The sequence below is a fragment of the Bos grunniens genome, chromosome 2, assembly GCF_055505025.1.
Source record: "Bos grunniens cultivar Pamir isolate PY7600 chromosome 2, Bosgru_T2T1.0, whole genome shotgun sequence".
NCBI lineage: Eukaryota > Metazoa > Chordata > Mammalia > Artiodactyla > Bovidae > Bos > Bos grunniens.
Genome location: NC_141166.1, coordinates 10634072 through 10657502, shown reverse-complemented (window position 1 = coordinate 10657502; position 23431 = coordinate 10634072). Strand labels below are relative to the sequence as shown.

At 51.0% G+C, this 23431-nt stretch overlaps 1 protein-coding gene across 2 annotated transcripts in view; it reads right to left on the bottom strand.

Annotated features, from left to right (window-relative positions):
• The window catches only part of ZDHHC18 (zDHHC palmitoyltransferase 18), a 28389-nt gene extending 15957 nt beyond the window's left edge, over positions 1 to 12432 (bottom strand). The window contains exons 1-2 of one of the 2 annotated variants that reach the window (XM_086330216.1): positions 12000 to 12432; positions 7386 to 7546 (exon numbers count right to left, since the gene is read on the bottom strand). In XM_086330216.1, the coding sequence (XP_086186342.1) occupies positions 7386 to 7546; positions 12000 to 12316 (478 nt within the window). In that variant the 5' untranslated portion in view covers positions 12317 to 12432. The remainder of the gene's footprint in view (positions 1 to 7385; positions 7547 to 11999) is intronic. The other variant, XM_086330222.1, reaches the window with a different exon arrangement.
• Between the last annotated feature and the right edge of the window lie 10999 nt (positions 12433 to 23431).

Here is a 23431-nt window from a genome sequence, read left to right as displayed (position 1 = left end):
CCAGTCAATCCTAAAGGAAACCAACTCTTGAATATTGAAAGGACTTATGCTGAAGCTGAAGCTCCAATACTTTGGCCATCTGATGCGAAGAGGTGACTTATTTGGAAAAGACCCTGATGCTGGGAAAGACTGAAGGCAAAAGGAGAAGAGGGCAAGCAGAGGATGAGATGGTTGGATGGCATCACTGACTCAATGGACATGAGTTTGAGCAAACTCTGGGATATGATGAAGGACAGGGAAGCCTGGCGTGCTGCAGTCCATGGGATCACAAAGAGTCAGACACGACTGAGCAACTGAACAATAATAACAAGCAAGGCACAGGACCTGGAGTCTGAAACGTTGGGTTTGAACCCTGGTTTTGCTAGTCACTTGCTACTTTAGGAAGTCCCTTCACCTCTCTGAGCCTCAGTTTCCTCATCCATAAAATGGAGACAAGACTGTCTCACTCTCACAGAGCCATGGTGAGGGCTGAGTGAGAGGCTGGGAGGGCAGCCCTGAGCACAGCACTGGGTTCACAGGAGCCTCAGTCCTGACAAACAGCTCAGGCTGTGACACGTAGGGTATAGAACCCCCCAGCTCCTCCCAAAGCTGTTGATACTGCTGCAAACTCAACCATAATCCTGTTCCTCAGGCCCTAGGTCCCAGAACCTGCCCCTGCCCACTGGTGTCTCCCAGACTTGGATACAGGCTTTGGAGCCAGACAGGCACGTGGATACGAATCTTGGCCCAGACGCTTACTAGCTGTGTTGTGTGTCAAGTTGCTTAACCTCTCTGTGCCCTCATCTGCTGCAAAAGAAAATGGGCCATAATCGAATCCACCTCCTAGTGCTGTTAGGAGATCAGGCGAGAATTCATCAAGTGGGTTTAGCGAAGTGTCAAGCAGCTGGCAAGAGCTTAATAAACACTAGCCATTACTATTACTGGTGTTGTTTCTACGGAACACTATATTCCAAACAACTGATTTATGAAGAGACTTGACAACACAACCCAGCTGTGAGTGAAGAACAGCCACAGACCCTCTTCAGGGGCCAAGAGAAAAGTTACTGGACCCCTCACTGGATTCCCAGAGGCCCTCCCAGGGCACAGGGGTGCCCACACCTCTCCCCAGGGCAGGAAGAGAACTCCTGCCTGTATGCTCTGGCCTCCAGCAGCCAGGCCTCCTCCTCTCTAGAACTCTGAGAAAGAGGAAGTGAGGCTCTGTGCACCTAGCGTCTTCAGGCTGCTGGGAGCTGAAGGTGGAGAAGAAGAAAAAAGGGCCACACTGGTACAAGGGTGCCACCCAGATGCTGAGTAAGGTCACCAACTGCAGGGTCCTAGACGGGGCAAAGGAGGCCTTGTGGGCGTGCTGCTACACAGGGGAGCCCCACGTGGAGTAGGGGAAGACAAGCAACTGTTTGCTCTTTCTCAGGTCAGACAGTGCTGACCAATAACCGCCCTGGAGTTGGCCTCAGAATCTTCCTCAACCCCATTCCTCCTGGCACCCATCACCAGTGGTAACTTGTTAGTGCCCAGAGCCAAGGCCTCTACCCACGCCGACCACAAGGCTCAAGCCTCTTCACTTTCAGCAGAGGAAAACCACTTTCAAAGCGAGTGCACATTCCCTGTTTCACTTGTACCCAAACACCCGGCTGGGATGTGTGCCTGACTTTTATCCACTTCACTCCAACAGTACAAGGTGGGGCTGAAATTAGAACCCTTGTCCTCCAGGGCATTCATCTGTCCCTTCTTCCAGACACAAGCATCTGTGATGTCAAGTTACTGTACAAGGCCCAGGGTGGCGGGTAAGGGAGATAGGGCTAAGTACCCAGAGGTGAGTCAAACGTGGTTGCATTGTTACTCAGCGCAGAAAACAGTTGTTGCAGAAATGAATGAAGCAGCAGTAATGAGACAGGCTATCCCTGCCCTGCGGGAATCTAAGATCTCCTCCGGGGCTCCGTCTGGTGCAGGCTCTGCCCCAAGAAGTAAAAATGGCACCCCCAGGTGGGAAACTAAAGCCCCCCCGGACGTGGTAATGAGTGGGAGGCTCCTTCTCGCTAAAGGGCTGGGAGAAGGAAATGGATCTCCTACACCTTTCTCTCGACCGAGGGCCTGCTCTGGGTCTCTTCACCCCAACCCAAGCTCCAGAGACACGCAGCCCCAGCTCTGCAGAGTGAGCCTGAATGGCTAGGGCTGAACCAAAACCCCGTGGCTGGCAGGGAGGCCCCTGGGGCTGGCCATGAGCTACTGAGGAGGTGTTAGGAGGGGAGACCGAGCACTTCTACTTGCCCTGCTGGGCCCCGATGCTGCCCTCCCATTGCCCCACCTGCGGAGGAAACAGCTGTGGGTGCCCAGCTCCCAGGCTTGATGTCAGCCAGGGCGGCCAGGCTGTGAGCACTGAGGTCACTGCAATCTCCGCCTGACCAGTTCTGTTCCTTATGGAGCCCCTGCCACAGGCAGGCTTCCTGGCAGGCCTGGGGATACAGGAAGAGCTTGGCCTGGGGGCAGAGTGAGCAGGAGCAGTGGATAATTACAGAGTCAGCACAGGAGGCACCGAGTCAAGTACAGTGACTCTGGGACCAGCGTGACCTTATTGTGAAACCTGGCCTGGCCCCTCGTTAGCCTGTGATTTGGAGGAAGTTGCTCAACCTCCCTGAGCCTCAGCCTCCTCGCTGGGTGATGGCAGTTTCGACCTTGTCAGATGATGATGCCAATGAGAGATGGAAAGATGTAACCCAGGGACGGTCAATCAACGCTGTTACCAGTGTCTGCACTCAACACCATGAGAAGACAGAGTGGAATACGTGGGGCAGGGGGGCAAGAGGCAGCATTCAAGAAAGCAATGAGAGGGACTTCCCTGGTGGTCCAGTGGTTGAGAATCCACCTTGCAATGCAGGGGATACAGGTTCAATCCCTGGGTGGGGAACTAAGATCCCCCATGTTGCAACTACAAGCTCGTAAGCCTCAGTGAAAAGATCCCAATAGGGGCAACAGAGATCCTGCGTGCCGCAACCTAGACCTGGCGCAAATACACAAATAAATGTAAAAATAAACATTTAAAAGAAAAGAGAGCAAGAAGGGATGAAGAAGCTGCACTGGATGGGAAAACGGGAAAGAGTGAGACCTCAGGCTCATGCGGGTGGGGGCAGAACACGGCAGCAGAGGGGACCCCGGGAGCCAAGGCAAGAGTGTGCAGTGTGGCTAGGGAGCCGGGGAGTGGAAGGAGGTGAGGAGGGAAGGGAGGCCCCGAGCCCACCTTGGTTCTGAAGGCCAGTGTGCCTCAGGGGGTGAGCTTTCAGGAAGGTGGGGGACGGTGTGCCTCCGGGTCATGACACTAAGCAGCCCTGAATCACGTGATGAGAAAAGGCATTCCCAGTTTCAATTCTCTTTCACGCCTTGACTCCATCAGGGCAAGGTCTCAGCTCACAGGCCTGATCGTCACAGGCCTCAAAGTAACTGCTTTCCACAGGCAACTGTAACCACCAAGGATTCTGTAACACTGTTATGCTTTTGTCCTTATGATAATCTTCTACTTGGAACAAGTGGCTTCTGCTAACAGGGGTGATACACATTTTCCAATGGAAAAATACATTTAAAAGCAAGCCATTTACTGGAAAACTCTAAAGAAAGGAGGGTACCAAGGTGAGATGCTGAAAGGGCAAAACCACTCAGGTTGTACGTCAATGGCCGATCTTCCGGAAACAGGGCTGAGGGCACTGGGGGCGGCCCACGTTCTGAGCTGGGGGCAGGGGGCCGGGTCTAACGTGGATCTTGGAGAGAAGACTGTGACCGAAGGGAGAGCGGCCGGTGGAGCACTGAGCCAGCGGGGTGGACAATGAGCTGTCCTCCCCGGGGCAGTGGGCTTCAGAAGGACCCCCACGGGAGACATCCTGGAGACAGACAGGATGTGGTCTGTGACCTGCCGTGTGGTGGCGGAGGGAGAGGCAGCTTGTTTCTGTCGTGTGAGCTGTAACCATGGCTAGGAGAGTGTCTATCACCCGGATTTGGGTGTTTCCATGACCTCCCATCACACCAGGGGCTTTCAGGGGCAATGCTGCCACCTCCTACCCCTTCTCCAGCTGCCCAGAGCCTGCAGGCGGTCCAGATGCCGGTCTCACCGGCTGTCAACTCAGGGGCTCAGACCAGGGTGGCCCACCACTGCCGTCGGCCTGAGCCTCTGGGGTTTCCCCAGACATCTACCTCTAAAACAGGGACCGTCCCGGGCAAACTGTGAGGCGCTGGCCACCCCACCCCAGACGGTCCTTAGAGGGTGTGAACCCTCGAACCAGATCCTGTGCGGCTGGAATTGCTGTCTATGGGGCCAAAGCGAGAGGGTCACACTGTCTGCATGGGTGCAGGTCCCCAGTGACCAGCTCATGTTTATATAAACAACTTCACCTGCCTCAGAGTCAGCCCCCAACCTTCTCGAAAAGGCTCAGGGACACCACAGGCCATGACTCGCTCCACAGCTCTGGGTGCTGCTGCGGCCACCACCCTCTCCATGACCACCGCTAAAGGGACAGCTCGTGCGAATTTGCCGTATGACTCAGGGAGCTCAAACTGGGCTCTGTAATAACCTAGAGAGGAAGGAGGGAGACTCCAGAGGGAGGGGACAGAGTTCACCCGTGGTTAATTCATGTTGATTTATGACAGAAATCAAACCCATGTTGCAAGGCAATCATCAATCGATAAAAAGTAAATAAACATTTTGTAAAAAGGCTCAGTGATGTTAGTCCTTTTAAAGAAAATATGTTTCACCTTGAGGAGAAGCCTCCAGCTCAAGTTCAGAATTCAAAGGCCCCAAAGATGCCACCTTCCAGGCTAGGGAACTGATCTCAAAGGGATGTTTCCAACCCTGACGCTCAGGGGTCCACAAAACTGTCTCCACCCCATGCTGCAAATTATCTGAAGCATCCGTGTCCAGCTAACACCGCCTGCTCAGCATCCACACCGGCCCCTTTGTCCCACTGTCCTCTCCTCGGGCCCCATTGATGTGGGGGAGCTCCCCTCACACACCTTCCTGTGCTTGAAGTCCACTCACACCTCAGGGTTTGGCTCAGGGCACCTCTCCAGGAAGCCTCCCTGAAACCTCTCAGCAGAAGACACTCCTGGTTCCTTCTATCCTCTTCCAACACCCGATCTCACCTGTGGCGGCCAGACGGAGCTTCCCCCGGGGACTGAGCAAGCCTGGAGACCCCCAGAGGGAGGGTTCACATCAGCTTCGCACCCCAACCCCCACCTCCGTGCCTCCTCTCCCGGCAGTCAGGAGTCAGCATACAGAACTGACTCATGAATGGCCAAACCGATGACATCTAATTGGGAGACATTCCAACTGTCTTTCCACTGGTCACTGAAGGAAGCGAGGAGGGCCTCACAGAGGCTGGTGCATTCAGCCCCCACGTGCAGACAAAGTGAACAACACACTCACCACCCAGGAAAGACTGCTGGGCCTGCCTGACGATTCTGTAACGACCCAGGGCCAAGCCGGAAGGACGAGGCACTCTGGGAAGCTACTACAAAGGTATGGCCCCACTGGGGTCACACAGGGTTCCCAGACACTTGAACTGAGACTTAAGAACAAACAGCACGTGGCGTGGAAGACCAGGACGTGTCCCGGCCGCAATCCCAGAGGAGGAAAAACACAGGGTTTGGGAGCCGAGGCTCTGGGGCCATGGGACCCTCTGCCTCAGTTTCCGCAGCGGCACAGCCAGCCTCACAGCTGCAAGGATCTACGGGAATAAAGGATGGGATGCACTCAGCACAGTCAGGCTCTCCCTGAACCTGGGGATTATTCCGGTCAGTACGACCCAAACAGCTCACGGAGAGGCCGGAGGGTGCCAGGCAGCCAGGCCTCTGCGGCCCAGACTGAGCTGGACATTAATCCGGCCTCATTAGCCCCGACCTGGAGGGAGGAGAAACGGGGCTGCCCGCAACCAGCTGCCGGGTCAGACCTGGGACACTGGAACGGCGGACACCGGGAGGCTGAGTGACAAGGGCCCAGGGGTGCAAGAAGGAAGGAAGGAAGCTGGATGCAGGCTGGGGAAAAAGGCAACCGAGGGTGTGGCCGAGGACAGGCCAGGGCAGTGGAAGGAGACAAAAACAGACAGGCACGGGTGAGCATGCCCCCCCAAGCTACTCCAGAGCATCAGTGGACCGACTTCCAGGACAGATGCCGCAGGGCTCTGCCCCTCGCGGGGTTGCCATGGCTCTTCAGAGGCAGCTGGGCGTTTATTCAAAAGTCTGTCTGAGAGTCACCCTGTTAGAGGAAGGAGCCAACCACGGACCGGAAACCCCCGAGGTGTGCAACCATCCACGTCACTGCTCAGCAGGAAGGAGCCAGGGTGGAGCAGGCTGAGATTAAGGCCCTGGCTGCAGCGGTGCCCGGCCACCTGGGGGGGCAACCTGTGCAGCGGCTCTGGGAGGCCAAGGGCCACCTGGGTGCTGGCGGCACAGGTCCTCTGTGGCCATGCCGGCCTTCCTGCCGTCCCTCAAACACACCAGTCTGCTCACCGCTCCCAGCTTTTGCTTTTACTGTGTCCAGGCCACATGTGACTGGCTTATCTCAAGGCCACCTCCTCCCGAGGGCCGGCCTGACCATCTCATCTAGACCAGCCCACTCCCCACCCCAGCGAGCTCTCCCCAGACAGCGGCAGCGGCTCAACCCCTCATCTCTGCAGGTCCTTGTGTCTTTGCTCGGGTATCAGCTGCTTCACAAGGCATTCCACCCCCCTATACAATTGTATACCCTCCCCCAGCTCTCCCCCTGCCTCCCCAAGCTTCCTTCTTCTCTGTGTCGTAGCCTAGATATTTGCTAACTGTCTTTCTCCTCCCACTGGAATGTCAGCTCCAAGAAGACAGGGATTATCATCGGATTTGTTTGCTACTGTATCTAGAAATGGTGTCTGGCACGTAGTAGGGGCTCAGTAAATGTTTGATGATTGAATGAATAAGTGCGTATGAATTTTTAAAAGCAGGGGTTCTGGTTAGAGTGCCTAGGGTCCTATTTGGGCTCTTCCACTTACTGTGTGACTTGTGACCATTTACTTAACTTCCGAGAGACCCAAGGTAATCAATCAGTAAAAGGAGAATAACAACAGCACCTGTCTCACGGGATTACTGCAGGATTACATGAGATCATGCATATAAAGAGGTGAACACAGAGCCCAGCCTCCTGTAAGTACTCAGGACTGTCTGGCTGTCAACACCAGCCCTCCCATGCAGGTATTTCTTGCTTATCCGCTCACTTGCTTATCCTCTGCTGCTTGCACTCTAGCATCAGCTCCAGCTGGCCCTGCTCGTCCCTGGACCCCCAGGGCCTAGCACACTGTGGGAAGAGAAAATCAGGCCTCCTCTCAAATCAAGGAAGGCGCAGTTTGCAGACACAGCCGCAGCTGGAGCAGGGGCCTCACCGATCTGTTTCTCCAGGGCAGCTGCCTCACAGACCGTGGCCCGGGGCAGGATTCCAGGGTCGGTGAAACTTGTCTGCAGCAGGCAGCTCATGACGAAGAAAAACAGGATGGCAGCAATGATGGGGATGGCGAGGGTCAGGTGGCGGGCCAAAAAAGGACAGCTGGAAAAAGAGAGGGAGAGAGGCGTGAGCAGATACCCCGGGGGCTGCCTGGGGCACAGGGTTGCAGCTCCAGGCAGGCGCTGTCATCCCAGCAAACACCCCATGGTCCTGAACGGATGCAGAGGTACGGCCCCTGGGTGAGTGCGGCCACATGCCTTTATGTCCTTCCGCCCTGCCCTTCCGTGCCTAGAGCAGACATCACTAATTGATCCTTGCACTTTCTCCCTGAGCACCTGGCAGACGTGACCAATAGGTCCTGGCACTCAACCCCTGCACTTGGCTGCAACCTCCGAATCCTTCTACACACAGAGTTTCAGGCAGGCGCCACCAATGAACTGGACTGTCACCTGAGATGACTCATCCATGACGATGTTCACGCATTTATTCGGTTACTCCACATGTGTTTACTGAGGTCTTTTCCGTCTTCCTGGTGGCTCAGGTGGTAAAGAATCCACATGCAATGTGGGAGACTGGGGTTCAATTCCTGGGTCAGGAAGATCCCCTGGAGAAGGAAATGGCAACCCACTCCAGTATTCTTGCCTGGGAAATCCCATGGACAGAGGGGCCTGGTGGGCTACAGTCCACGGGGTCGCAAAGAGTTAGACACGACTGAGTGACTAACATAATTCCAGTCTTAAAGGCAATACCTTTAACAAGCAGCAGGGATAATGGCTGCTTGTGAGGAAGACAAGAGTCCCCCTGCTCTTTCAATGAGGCTTAGTCTAGTGGGGAAAACAGATATGTAAACAAAGAATTGCCACACAGGGTGTAGCCTGTATAATGGGGAAGACAGAAGTAGCAGAACAGTTAGGAAAGACTGGCTGGAGGAGAGAAAGCCTGGGCTAGAACCTGAATGAGTCGGGTCCGCCAGGTAAAGGGGGGCTGAGGGGACAGCCTGGTCCAGGCACTGTCACCCAGAGACCGGCATCCCCGCTCGGTTCTGTCAGGCCCCCTGGCCCTGGTGAGCCCCAACAAACAGCCCGCGCACAGGTCTAATGCTGAGGCCCACCTATACTATTAACTACTGTCCTGCGTGGCCTTCCCTCCCAGGGCCAGGGTGGCCCCTGGCGGGCTGAGAAACTACTATCTGGGGATGACTGGGCGTTGGGAGGCCTGAGTCAGCCCAGGTTCCAGGAGCCGGCGAAGCAGCAGGAACAAACCTGTGGGTTATCTACAGTTTCTGGAGCCTCCACTGTCGGAGGGTCTGGCCTCCAGAGAGGCCCTTCCCTTGAGGAGCAGAGACTGCCAAAACCAAGGGCTCCCAGGGGGCCACGTGCTGCTCCAAACACATCAGCGGTCCCCGGGCCTGAGCCTCAAACAGAGCTGGGCCCTCCATGTCACCCACATGACAACTCAGAAAAGTTCATGTACAACTATACTTCTTGGGAGACGGAGAAGACCTGAAGTCTGAGACTTGCAGAGCCCTCAGAGACAGCAAGTTCTGGCCGCCTGGTTTTACTGAGGGAGGACCCCAAAGCCCATGGGCAGATCCCAAGTCATCTGGCCAGGCAACAGCAGGATGGGGGTCTCCAGGCTCCCAGCAAATGCTCTGTCCATTTCATTCAACAAATACATGTATTTTCTATTGTACTGTAAAATAGTTACTGTATCGAGTGCCTACTACATACCAAGCCCTGTTCTTGGCACTGTGGGTACAACAGTGAGAATAAATTCCTGTTCCCATAGAGAAAGGCAAGAAGCTAACAAAAGCATAAGTACCGTATGTCAGATGGAGGTAAATGTTTTGGAGAATAAGTCAGGGCAGAGGTGGCAGGAGGCTGGGGTGCAGCTGCCTCTATTATAGGGATGGTCAGGGAAGGACAGGAGAAAGTGTGCGAGGGAGCCAGGTGGCTCTCTAAAGGAAGAACATCCCAAACCATGCAAAGGCCCTGAGGTCGGAGCGCACACGGAGGCCACTGTGCCTGGGAGGGAGGGCACAGGGGACAGTGGGAGGAGAGGGGACAGGGAGGAAGCCATCACCAGGGCTCCAGCTCTTATCTAGAGAGCCACGGGATATTCAGATCTGACGTGGAATTAAAGGAACCCTCTGGCTGCTGCGTGGGGCAGGAAGCAGGGCAGAAGCTGGGACGCCTGTGCAATAACGCACCCAACCCAACAGAAGAGAACACCATTCACAGCAGGAAAGGTCCCTGCTGAGAGCCCTGGGAGAGTCCTCTTACCCTCCAGGCCCTCACCAACAGCGTTCCCCTACCCGGGGCCCCCACCGAGCCCCCACCCCAGTCCAGGCCCAGGTGAGCTCTGGGCCCGAACCCAAACCTTCTTGCCAACGCCACCAGCCCAGGTGAGGAGGAGCAGAGACAAAGAGGAGATGCTCTACCAGCCCTCCTGGAACCCAGAAGTCCTCACTGCCCCTCCCTCTCTGGAGACAAGCCTGGCACCCGTGAAGACATCCCCTCAGTCCAGAGGAAGTCCTGCTTCTGAACGGACCAGATCCCACACTACGGGGTCACAGGGGCCAGCCTGAGCAAGCACCACTTCCTCCTGCCTCAGCTAGGGCCCTGGCTGGGAGGGCCTGGTGGAGCCCGAGGGAGGCTGGAAAATGCACTTTCAAAAGACCCACATGGGCCGGCCCAAGGAGGTGGATCTGAAACTCAGCCCAGGGGCCATGCTGGGGACCAGTGGAGCTTCCCCAGAGCTTCTGCTTGCTCATTATTGCAGAACTTTTTAACCCACCCTGAGTCAGAAAGGCAAGCTGAAAGGGAGAATCTAATTTGTAGAAAGTCTTCACCTTGCTTCAAGGGGAAGCCCAAGGTTGCAGAAACAGGGCCTGGCAACTGGAAAGGGTACCTGGGGGCCCCTGTCTTTGTGGCAGCCCAGCCAGGGCCCTTGGGAAGGGTTTTCTGGTGATGACAAGTAATAGCAGCAGCCAGCTCTAGACGCCTATTACCAGCTGAAAGCTTACGTGCCTAGATTCATGTCATCTCGTGACACCCTGAAGGGATGGGTAATGTCATAAATCCTGCTTTATAGATACGGAGACTGGGGTCTGAGAAGCAAAGTGATGCCCCAAAGTCACTCACTTAATGCCTGGTGGAGTTGAAATCTGAACCCGCTCGCGGGCTGCAGAGATGGCGTTCCCGACCACCTGGGTAACTGAGTAAGACCACAAAGAAGGGTGGGCAGCAGAAGAGGGAGAGGTGGGACTCACGCAGCCCGAGTGTGTGCATGCAAGGAAATCAGGGAGAGGTGGGACTCACGCAGCCCGAGTGTGTGTGCATGCAAGGAAATCAGGGAGAGGTGGCTCAAGCTGGAGATCAAGCGTACAGTGGAAAACTTCTGATTCAAAGATGTGATCTGGTAAAGGGACACGCGTCCCTTCCTCCATCCCTAAAACGGAGAATCTGTGTGGGCCAGTCCTGGGTCACTGGGGACATGAAGAGGTCAAACGCCCACGGAGACAAATATGACCTGTCACACAGAAATACTTCGGACTCGTGAAAAATAACAAGGCGCTACAGCTGTTCCTGCCATGGAACCAGCCAGAAGGTGCTCTGGAGTGTTGGGAAGAGAAGCAAGCCAGGAAGTCAGGGGGCGGGGGCAGGGGGCTGGGAGATGTCTGGGGGGACCACAGGAGGAGAGGGAAGAGCAGAAAGCTCTGGAGAAAATGAGGAAGGTGCAGAAGGGGAAAGGGGAGGTCTGAGAGGCCCAAAGATGAGGGTCTAGGGTGAGAACCACTGAGGGGGAAAGTTAGGGGGTCGAGTCTGAGAGTAGAGAGATGACTAGGGGACCCTGGAGGGAATAGGGAAGATGGCTGGGGAAACTGGAGGTGAGAGTATACAGCCAGAGGCCAAGGAAGACATTCAGAAGTTGTCTGGAAGGGATACAGAGATAAGATGTCTGGAGGGGTCAGAAAGAAGCTGGTGGCAAGAGACAGTCCAGAGGCTAGGATAGGAGCTGCAGAGGCCTGGGGCAGCTTCCAAGAAGGCAGAAAGGATGGGCGTCCTGGAGAGACACGGGGAGGGCGGTGTTCCTGGCCAGAAGCTGGCAAAGGCAGAGTGCCAGGGAAGGAGGGGGTACTAAGGGAGGGGCAGGGATGAGGCAGCTGGCAGGGACGGAGGGGACCAGCTTAGATGATGATCCACATGGGCAAGGGGGAGATGCCGAGTCTGGGAGGGTTGGAGGGGACCAGGAAGGACAGATGGGGGATAAGCAAGGAGACGGGAGAGGCCCGAGGGCAGACTCTGAGAGGCACAGGGAAGATGCCGGCCAAGGAGGGGCTGGGAAAGGAGGGTGCCTGGCAGGTGCTGCAAAGGGTGGAGAGTCGGGGAGGTGGTAGAGGAGACGGGGTGCCCGGCAGGCGACCAGAGGAGCTGGAGTGTCCATCAAGGCCTGGGGAAGGTGAGGTGAGCGGCAGGGGGCAACGGGGACCGGAGGGGACGGGGCACCTCGGGGGGCGGGGACGGGGAGGGTTGGGGGGCGCCGCGGAACTCACTCGAAGACGAAGAAGAGGACGGTGGTGGTGAGGATGAGCAGCAGCGTGAGTGCGAAGACGCCGCCGTGGCCGGCCAGCATGAGGCGGCCGCCGCAGTAGAAGCGGTTGCGGCCCGGGAACACCTCCCACTTGCGCCGCGGGCGGCGGCCGAGGCTCCCGCTGCCGCTGCCGCTGCTGCTCCAGCGCGGCGCGGCGGCGGGCGGCGGGGGCCCGGGGCCCGGGCCGGGAGGCGCGGCGGGGCCGGGGCGGCGCGCCCCGGGGGAGGCGGGCGGCGGGGCGGCCCCGGGGCTGATCTGCTGGTACTCGCAGTCCTTCATGCGGCCGGCCGCGGACCTCGGCTCCGCGCCCCGCGGGCCGGCCGGGCCGCACGGGGACCGGGGCCGAGCGGAGGAGGTGGTAGCGCTGGCGGCGGCAGCAGCGGCGGCGGCGCGCGCGGCGCTCGCTCGCAGGGGGCGGCCCCATGGCCGGCCCGCCCCGCCCCGCGCGGCCTCCCGCCGCAGCGCCCCCTCCGCCCGGGCTCGGGATGGCGCTGCGGCCGCGCGGCGGCCGGGTCCCGACCCGCCGCAGGGCCCGGACCCCATCCCGGGCCGGTCCGATCGCTGCCGCACGAGGACGCGGCCGCGGAGGCGCGCTCCAGGACACTTTCTGCTCTTTTGCAGTCAGACCATTTGTTGGGCGTCCCCTGGGTGCCGGGCACCGTGCCAAGCCCCGAGATTTGAGAGGTGATCTACTTCTGGCAATCTGGATTTCCAGGGCCAGGCTTCACCACCCATCTCTGAAGACTTAATGCACAGGCATCTCCGGGGCCGGCAGGGGTGGGCTCGGGACATAATCTGCTTGGAAGGCCAGCGGCCTGTTAATTACTGTCGTGAACTTCAAAATGCCCAAGGAGTCTGTGCGGCATATCTCTGCCCCCTTCACCCAGCTCTGCAATCAGGACCCAGACCCAGTCTTCCTATCCCCTGATGGGGTGGATGCCACAGGGCCCCAGTGTTTTTCGAGAGTTCAGGGTGTATTCGTTTTTTAAGTGCTGTGTAACAAATTACTACACACGTAGCGGCTTAAAACAACATCTTATATCTCACAGGTTCCAGGTCAGGGGCCCAGGACAGTTTAGCTGAGTCCCTTGCTTAATCTCAGAAGGCTGCAGACAAGGTGTCAGCAAGGCTGCATGCTCGTCTGGGAACTCAACTGGGGAGGAAAACACCTGCAAACCCACTCAGACTTTGTGGGCAGAACTTATGACTGTCTGACTGAGGGCCTGGCTGTCACCTGGAGGCCTCTCTGGGGTTCCAGAGGCCATCTGCAGTCAGTGCCTTGAGGTCACCCCAGTTCCTTGCCTCGTGGGCCTCTCCAACACGGCTGCTTACTTCCTCGGGCTCACAAGGAGAGTCTCTAGCTCCAGGCTGCTAAAGCAGAGTTTAAATAACATAGCTTATATATGTAACTGGAGTGACAGCCCGACACCTTCACCATGTTCTGTAGGTGAGAAGCAAGTCACAGGTCCCACTTGAAGTTGAGAGAATCACACAAAAGCGTGAATACCAGGAGGCAATCACTGAGGCTTCCCTTAGGGTCTGTCCACCACACTGGGATTACTGGAAAGCTTAAGGAAAAGTATAGGAAAAAGAACTGGAGACTAGGATAAGAGAAAGGAAGTCAGAATACAGGATGCAGAGGGGTAAATACAGCAACTGTGACGTTCAGATCAGATCAGATCAGATCAGTCGCTCAGTCGTGTCCAACTCTTTGCGACCCCATGAATCGCAGCACGCCAGGCCTCCCTGTCCATCACCAACTCCCGGAGTTCACTCAGACTCACGTCCATCGAGTCAGTGATGCCATCCAGACATCTCATCCTCTGTCGTCCCCTTCTCCTCTTGCCCCCAATCCCTCCCAGCATCAGAGTCTTTTCCAAGGAGTCAACTCTTCACATGAGGTGGCCAAAGTACTGGAGTTTCAGCTTTAGCATCATTCCTTCCAAAGAAATCCCAGGGCTGATCTCCTTCAGAATGGACTGGTTGGATCTCCTTGCAGTCCAAGGGACTCTCAAGAGTCTTCTCCAACACCACAGTTCAAAAGCATCAATTCTTCGGCGATCAGCTTTCTTCACAGTCCAACTCTCACATCCATACATGACCACAGGAAAAACCATAGCCTTGACTAGATAGACCTTTGTTGGCAAAGTAATGTCTCTGCTTTTGAATATGCTATCTAGGTTGGTCATAACTTTCCTTCCAAGGAGTAAGCGTCTTTTCATTTCATGGCTGCAGTCACCATCTGCAGTGATTTTGGAGCCCAGAAAAATAAAGTCTGACACTGTTTCCACTGTTTCTCCATCTATTTCCCATGAAGTGATGGGACCGGATTCCATGATCTTCATTTTCTCAATGTTGAGCGTCAAGCCAACTTTTTCACTCTCCTCTTTCACTTTCATCAAGAGGCTTTTTAGTTCCTCTTCAATGTCTGCCATAAGGGTGGTGTCATCTGCATATCTGAGGTTATTGATATTTCTCCTGGCAATCTTGATTCTAGCTTGTGTTTCTTCCAGTCCAGCATTTCTCATGATGTACTCTGCATATAAATTAAATAAACAGGGTGACAATATACAGCCTTGACGTACTCCTTTTTCTATTTGGAACCAGTCTGTTGTTCCATGTCCAGTTCTAACTGTTGCTTCCTGACCTGCATACAAATTTCTCAAGAGGCAGATCAGGTGGTCTGGTATTCCCATCTCTTTCAGAATTTTCCACAGTTTATTGTGATCCACACAGTCAAAGGCTTTGGCATAGTCAATAAAGCAGAAATAGATGTTTTTCTGGAACTCTCTTGCTTTTTCGATGATCCAGCAGATGTTGGCAATTTGATCTCTGGTTCCTCTGCCTTCTCTAAAACCAGCTTGAACATCAACTGTGACCTTAAGGATCCTTAATTGTTACACATGCTAAAAGCCACTGATTCATGCCCTTGGTGCCGAAGATTCTGGATTTGATGAGCCTCCCCTCTTGCTCCTTGGCTGTGGAACAAAGTCACAAAGCTGGACTCACAGGTTCAAGGACAGATTCCTGTCCCACCTCAACTGGATCTACTTGCAACCCTAATTCTGGCTCTTTGTCACTTTATAGAAACTAAAACAATCCGGTTTGATTGTCAGCTACCCTCCTGTCTACCTCACATTTCTCTATTTGCTTCTATCCTTTCCTCTTATCTTAAAGGTGCAGGCCTCATTCTGTCCATGGCCAACCCTCCATGAATGTCCTATCTCTCTTCCTGTTCATTGAGACTACAAATTCATGCTCAGTTCTCTCTATCAATTAAAAAGCAAAACTAAACTAAAGAACCAATCACAGAAACAACTTTGTATGTTTGGCTACCTCCTTACTAGCTTCAGATTTATCTTTTCCCCTCTCATCTGTTGTTTTCCAGTAGTTCAGTCGTGTCCGAATCTATGCTACTCCATGGACCACAGCACGCCAGGCTTCCCTGTCCTTCACTATCTCCCAGTTTGCTCAAACCCATGACCATTGAGTTGGTGATGCCATCCAACCAGCTCATCCTCTGTAGCCCCCTTTTCCTCCTGCACTCAGTCTTTCCCAACATCAGGGTCTTCTCAAATGATTTGGCTGTTCGCATCAGGTGGCCAAAGTATTGGAGCGTCCACTTCAGCATCAGTCTTTCCAGTGAATATTGAGGACTGATTTCCTTTAGGATTGACTGGTTTGATCTTGCAGTCCAAGGGACTCTCAAGAGTCTTCTCCAGCAACACAGTTCCAAAGCATCAATTCTTTGGTGCTCAGCTTTCTTTATGATCCAGCTCTCACATCCATACATGACTAGTGGAAAACCTGTAGCTTTGACTATATGGACCTTTGTCCGCAGGGTGATGTTTCTGCTTTTTAACATGATGTCTAGGTTTGTCATAGTTTTTGTCATAGTTTTTCTTCCAGGGAGCAAGTTTGTCATAGCTTTCTTCTTTTAATTTCATGGCTGCAGTCACTGTCCCCAGTGGTTTTGGAGCCCTGGAAAATAAAATTTGCTATGAAGTGATGGGACCAGACACCATTATCTTAGTCTTTTGAATGTTGAGTTTTAAGCCAGCTTTTTCACTCTCCTCTTTCACCCTCATCAAAAGGCTCTTCAGTTCCTCTTTGCTTTCTGCCATTCTTGTCTCTCATTCAGTTCAGTTCAGTTCAGTCACTCAGTCATGTCCGACTCTTTGCGACCCTATGAATTGCAGCACACCAGGCCTCCCAGTCCATTACCAACTCCCGGAGTTCACCCAAACTCATGTCCATCAAGTCGGTGATGCCATCCAGCCATCTTGTCCTCTGTCGTCCCCTTCTCCTCCTGCCCCCAATCCCTCCCAGCATCAGAGTCTTTTCCAATGAGTCAACTCTTCGCATGAGGTGGCCAAAGTATTGGAGTTTCAGCTTTAGCATCAGTCCTTCCAAAGAATACCCAGGACTGATCTCCTTTAGGGTGGACTGATTGGATCTCCTTGCAGTCCAAGGGACTCTCAAGAGTCTTCTCCAACACCACAGTTCAAAAGCATCGATTTTTCGGCGTTAAGCTTTCTTCACAGTCCAACTCTCACATCCATACATGACCACTAGAAAAACCATAGCCTTGACTAGATGGACCTTTGTTGGCAAAGTAATGTCTCTGCTTTTGAATATGCTATCTAGGTTGGTCATAACTTTCCTTCCAAGGAGTAAGCGTCTTTTCATTTCATGGCTGCAATTACCATCTGCAGTGATTTTGGAGCCCCAAAAAATAAAGTCTGACACTGTTTCCACTGTTTCCCATCTAATTCCCATGAATTAGAGGAATTGAATTCCCATGAATTGGGACCAGATACCATGATCTTCATTTTCTGAATGTTGAGCTTTAAGCCAACTTTTTCCACTCTCCACTTTCACTTTCATCAAGAGGCTTTTTAGTTCCTCTTCAATTTCTGCCATAAGGGTAGTGTCATCTGCATATCTGAGGTTATTGATATTTCTCCCGGCAATCTTGATTCTAGCTTGTGTTTCTTCCAGTCCAGCATTTCTCATGATGTACTCTGCATATAAGTTAAATAAGCAGGGTGACAATATACAGCCTTGACGTACTCCTTTTCCTATTTGGAACCAGTCTGTTGTTCCATGTCCAGTTCTAACTGTTGCTTCCTGACCTGCATACAGGCTTCTCAAGAGGCAGGTCAGGTGGTCTGGTATTCCCATCTCTTTCAGAATTTTCCACAGTTTATTGTGATCCACACAGTCAAAGGCTTTGGCATAGTCAATAAAGCAGAAATAGATGTTTTTCTGGAACTCTCTTGCTTTTTTGATGATCCAGCGGATGTTGGCAATTTGATCTCTGGTTCCTCTGCCTTTTCTAAAACCAGCTTGAATAACTGGAAGTTCATGGTTCACGTATTGCTGAAGCCTGGCTTGGAAAATTTTAAGCATTAGTTACTCTTATTAAATAAGAGTAGCTATTACTTCTTTAGTAAGTATAGCTACTACTTCCTTGTCACTTAATCATTTCTTAGCTTTTTGCAGCTTGGCTTCTATGTTACTCCCCCAAGAATTCTATCTTCAGTGGGTCACTAGTGGCCCATTTAGTGTGGTATAAACTGCCCATTCTCATCAACGCCCACAGTTCCCAGCCTCTGCTACAGAGAGACACTGGCTCCTGGCTGTTGGGATGTGAGCGGAAGTGGCAGTTGTAGTTGTTCAGTCGTTCAGTCATGTCCGACTCTTCTGCGATCCCTGGACTGTAACTCACCAGGCTCCTCTGTCCATGGGATTTCCCCCATAAGAACACTGGAGTGGGTTGCCATTTCCTTCTCTAGAGGATCTTCCCAACCCAGGGATCGAACCCATGTCTCCTGCATTGACAGGCAGATTCCTTACCACTGAATCACCAGGCAAGCCAGAAGTGATAGGCTGTCTCATAAAACTCGCAAGTGCTGATCGCTGCGCTTCGTCCCATCCACTTGTGGAATGGAGACTCTGAGAACATAGGAGAATATCAAACCAGATGTGTCCATTCCAAGTTTCAAGGTCCCATTCCTTCTCAGTCACAGGAAAGGCTTAGTAAGACTGAATTCAACTGATAACATTCAATAACATGCACTATATTTTTGTTCAATTTGTAGCTAATAAGTCTGGTGACTACAAGAAATAAGAGATCTTTCATGGGCTATCATGGAAGCTCTGTGACTCTCTGACCATGCTTTGAGCTGAGAGTTTAAAGGCCCCAGCTTGTCATCTTCTTTCTGCGAGGACTCATGCTCTCAGAATTCCTTCTGCGGTCATCATCACTGCAGTCCCTGTAGTCATCCTCACTGCCATACAGTCAAGTACAACAGCCACTTGGGCCCCCAAGGCATTTGCTTTAGTTATCACGCATCACAAATAACCACAGGTGATAATTTGATTAATCATGTTGCCGCAGCATGCCATGAATTAGCAGCATCACATTTCTCATTGGCAAGAAGCTCAACACATTCAAACCCCATGACACAACCAAAACAGTTCCCTAATCCCATCTTCTCAGTCGATTCCCTGGGACCCCTCCTAGCGCCAATTTCTGTATCCCTCAGGGTCCTGCCGATGAGAAAGAAACCACACAAGTCACTGGAGAAAATGTAATAAACAGAATGATTAGCCATTCTAGGTATAACATTGTTATTAGTTATCTGAAAGGGTGAAAAGAAAACAGATTCTATGGAGGCAGCAATAGTAAGAAGCATCTAAACTCCTAGGACTAGGAGAACAAAAGGAAGAGTTTGGAATTACTAAAACTTGGAAACTTAGAAGAGGGGTCCTACAGAGTTGAAACTCAGACCTCTAAGTCTAGTGTTGGTGGAGGAGAGACCAACACTTCTGAGAAAGAGGTGCTACAGAGATGGTGTTGGTGTCTCTGATTGGTACGCCACGAAGCAGGGTCTGCAATTTTTGGAAAAAACTGCAAGTGGATTCAGCTGCTGCTACAGGATGACACTGCTGCTGCTGGGGTGAAGGAGCATAGTTTAGGATGATCTCACAGGAACAGGAAGCAAACTGAAGAAAGCAGTCTTTTCTTCCTCCTCTGACCTCACTATCTCCCTCTAGTGGCCCTTATTGGCAGAGTCAAACATAGAGCCCGCCGTCAATAGCAATGTGATTTGCAAAGTCCCAGGTCCAGTATCTCATAGTAGAAAGTAGAAGGGTGGATTTGGAGCTGAAACAATAACTTAATAACTAGCCCAGGTACCTTCATAAAGTATTGGGAGAAAGAGGTGAATTTAGGTGAGGATTAGCTTATTTTTCAGGCAGAGGAAGTCCAGAAACGATGGGCCTCTCAGGGTCACTAAAAGTGACTGTTTCTGGACTAGAAATTGTATAAGATTGAAAAAGTTCTCAGACAACATGAGTTGAAAGATGTGGTCATCTCTAAGGCAAATATCAGGTGAAGACTGTGGCCTTCCCACTTATTATTTCAGATGACCTCAATGTAGCCATCATTACATTGGAAGTGAGGCAAGGGGATACTAGGAGGAGATAAATATATCAGCTTGAAAATTCTATCTAGAAAAGAACTGGAGTGTGGTTGTGTCACATGGATCTGACTAGAAGCAAAGAGAGCAGAAATCTATTGTGCTAATTTTGTGTCAACTTGGCTAGGCCACAGCATACATATATTTGGTCAAATATTCTGGACATTTCTGTGAAGGTACTTTTCAGGTGAGGGTAACATTTAAGTCAGAAGGAGTAAAGCAGATTATCCTCCATAAATTGACTGGGTCTCATCTAATCAGCTGAAGGCCTTAACAGAAAAAAGACTGACTTTCCCTGAGAAAGAAGGAATTCTGCCAGTAGACCTGCCTTCAGACTTTTATTACATCAATTGTTCTATTGAGTCTCCAGCTGCTGGCCTACCCAGCAGATTGTGGACTTGCCAGCTTCCACAATCATATGAGCCAATTCATTAAAACCTCTCTATATAAAAAAAAAAAAAACACCTCTCTATAGACAGATAAACAGATAGGTATAGATATACACACACACACACAATCCTACAGGCTATGTTCCTCTGGAGAATTCTGACTTACACATCAAAAATATTTTGAGGTAATGGTATTGTCAAAGAAACCATGAGCCTAAATTGAAAAAAGAAAGAAAGAAAGAAAAAAACGTTGACAACTTAAATATAACAGGAAATCTCAAAGGACCCTGAATAGCCAGAACAATTTTGAACAAGAAGAGTAGAGTTGGAGGTCTCACCCTTCCTGATTTCAGAACTTACTACAAAGCTATAGTAATCAAAACAGTATGGTACCAGCATAAAGAGAGGCATAAAACAGACAGCTTAGGAACCCTTGCATATATAGTCAAATGATTTAATAAGGATTCCAAGACCTTTCAATGGGAAAAGCACAGTCTTTTCAATAAATAGTGCTGGGAAAACTGGATATTCACATGTATAAGAAAGTAAGAACTTTACCTTATTCCACATACAAAATTGAACCCAAAATGGATAAAAGCTAAAACTGTAAAACCCTAAACATAAAAGCTAAAACTATAAAACTCTTAGAAGAAAACACAAGGGAAAATCTTCATGATACTGAATTTGGTGATGATTTTTCTGCATATGATACCAAAAGCATAGGCAATAAGAGAAAAATAGATGAATTGGACTTCATCAAAACTAAAAATTTTGTGCATTGAAGGGCACTATCAACAGAGTGAAAAGGCAACACATGAAATGGGAAAAAATATCTGTTAATCACATATCTGATTAAAATCCAAAATATATAAAGAACTTCAACAATTCAACAACAAAGAAACAACCCAATTTAAAAATGAGCAGGGCTTCCTTGGTGACTCAGTGGTAAAGAATCCGCATGCCAATGCAGGAGACATGGGTTCGATCCCTGATCCAGGAAGAACCCTCATGCCATGGAGCAACTAAGGCTGTGCACCACACAAGTTGAGCCTGGGCTCTAGAGCCCAGGAGCCATAACTACAGAAGCCCATGCACCTAGAGCCTGTACTCTGCAACAAGACAAGCCACCACAATGAGAAGTATGATCACTGCAACTGGAGAGTAGCCCTGCTCACTGCAGCTTGAGAGAAGCTTGTAGAGCAATGAAGACCTAGGACAGCCAAACATAAATAAATAAAATTATAAAAAATGGGCAAAGGATCTGAATAGACACTTTCCCAAAAGTATACAAACGGTCAAAAGCACGTAAAAAGATGCTCAACATCACTAGTTATGAGGGAAATGCAAATCAAAACCACAGTGAGATACCACTTCATACCCACTAGGATGGCAAGTATTAAAAAAAAAAAAAAAGAAGACGAAGGGACGAAAAAGGAAAGTAAGTGTTGGTGAGGCTGTGGAGAAATCTGGATCCTTGTGCATTGCTACTGGGAATACAAAATGATGCAACTGCTATGAAAAACAGCATAGCAGTTCCTAAAACAACAACAACAGCAGCGTAGAATTACCACATGATCCAGCACTATATGCTTCTCAGTATATACCTCAAAGAACTGAAAACAGGCAACTGTAATGTTCATATGGCTTCCCTGATAGCTCAGCTGGTGAAGAATCTGCCTGCAATGCAGGAGATCCTGGATCAATTCCTGAGTCAGGAAGATCCACTGGAGAAGGGATAGGCTACCCACTCCAGTACTCCTGGGCTTCCCTGGTGGCTCAGCTGGTAAAGAATCCACCTGCAACGTGGGAGACTTGGGATCGATCCCTGGATTGGGAAGATCCCCTAGAGAAGGGAACAGCTACGAACTCCAATATTCTGGCCTGGAGAATTCCATGGACTGTATAGTCCATGGGGTTGCAAAGAATTGAACAGGACTGAGCGACTTTCACTTTTCAATGGGCTTCCCTTGTAGTTCAGTCAGTAAAGAATCTGCCTGCAGTGTAGGAGATCTGCGTTTGAACCCTTTGTTGGGAAGATCCCGTGGAGAAGGAAATGGCAACCCACTCCAGTATCCTTGCCTGGAAAATCTCACGGACGGTGGAGCCTGGTGGGCTGCAGTCCATTGGGGTCCCAACAACTGAGCGACTAATACTTAATTACTATTCTATGTTCATTAGTAGTATTATTTTAAATAGCCAAAAGGTGGCGCTATCCAAGTATATCCATCAACAGACAAATAGATAAACAAACTGTGGTGTATACATACAATAACGTTTCATTGTCATATCTTTTTGCCCTTTCATACTCTGAGGAGAAAAGGAAAGATACAACCATCTGAATGCACAGTTCCAAAGAATAGCAAGAAGAGATAAGAAAGCCTTCCTAAGTGAACAATGCAAAGAAATAGAGGAAAACAATAGAATGGGAAAAACTAGAGATCTCTTCAAGAAAATTAGAGATACCAAGGGAACATGACCCAGATAACCACGATGGTGTGATCACTCACCTAGAGCCATACTCTAGGTCCTGGCTCTAGGTCAAGTGGGCCTTAGGAAGCATCACTACGAAGAAAGTTAGTGGAGGTGATGGAATTCCAGTTGAGCTATTTCAAATCCTAACAGATGATGCTGTGAAAGTGCTGCACTCAATATGTCAGCAAATTTGGAAAACTGAGCAGAGGCCACGGGACTGGAAAATGTCAGTTTTCATTCCAATCCCAAAGAACGGCAATGCCAAATAATGTTCAAACTACTGCACAATTGCACTCATCTCAGTTCAGTTCAGGTATGTCCGACTCTTTGCAACCCCATGGACTGCAGCACGCCAGGATTCCCTTTCCTTCACCAACTCCTGAAGCTTGCTCAAACTCAAGTCCATTGAGTCCGTGATACCATCCAACCATCTCATCCTCTGTCGTCCCCTTCTCCTACTGCCTTCAATCTTTCCCAGCATCAGGGGCTTTTCCAGTGAGTCAGTTCTTCACATTAGGTGGCCAAAGTATTGGAGTTTCAGCTTCAGCATCAGTCCTTCCAAGAGTATTGAGGACTGATTTCCTTTAGGATTGAATGGTTTGATCTCCTTGCTGTCCAAGGGACTCTCAAGAGTCTTCTCCAACACCACAGTTCAAAAACATCAATTCTTTGGCGCTCAGCTTTCTTTATAGTCCAACTCTCAAATCCATACATGACTACTGGAAAAACCATAGCTTTGACAAGATGGGCGCTCATCTCACTGCTAGCTCAAATTCTGCAAGCCAGGTTCAACAGTACTTGAACCGTGAACTTCCAGATGTTCAAGCTGGATTTAGAAAAGTCAGAGGAACCAGAGATCAAATTGCCAACATCCACTGGATCATCAAAAAAGAAAGAGAGTTCCAGAAAAACATCTACTTGTGCTTACTTGACTACACCAAGCCCTTTGACTCTGTGGATCACAACAAACTGTGGAAAATTCTTAAAGAGATGGGAATACCAGACCACCTCACCTGCCTCCTGAGAAATCTGTATGCAGGTCAAGA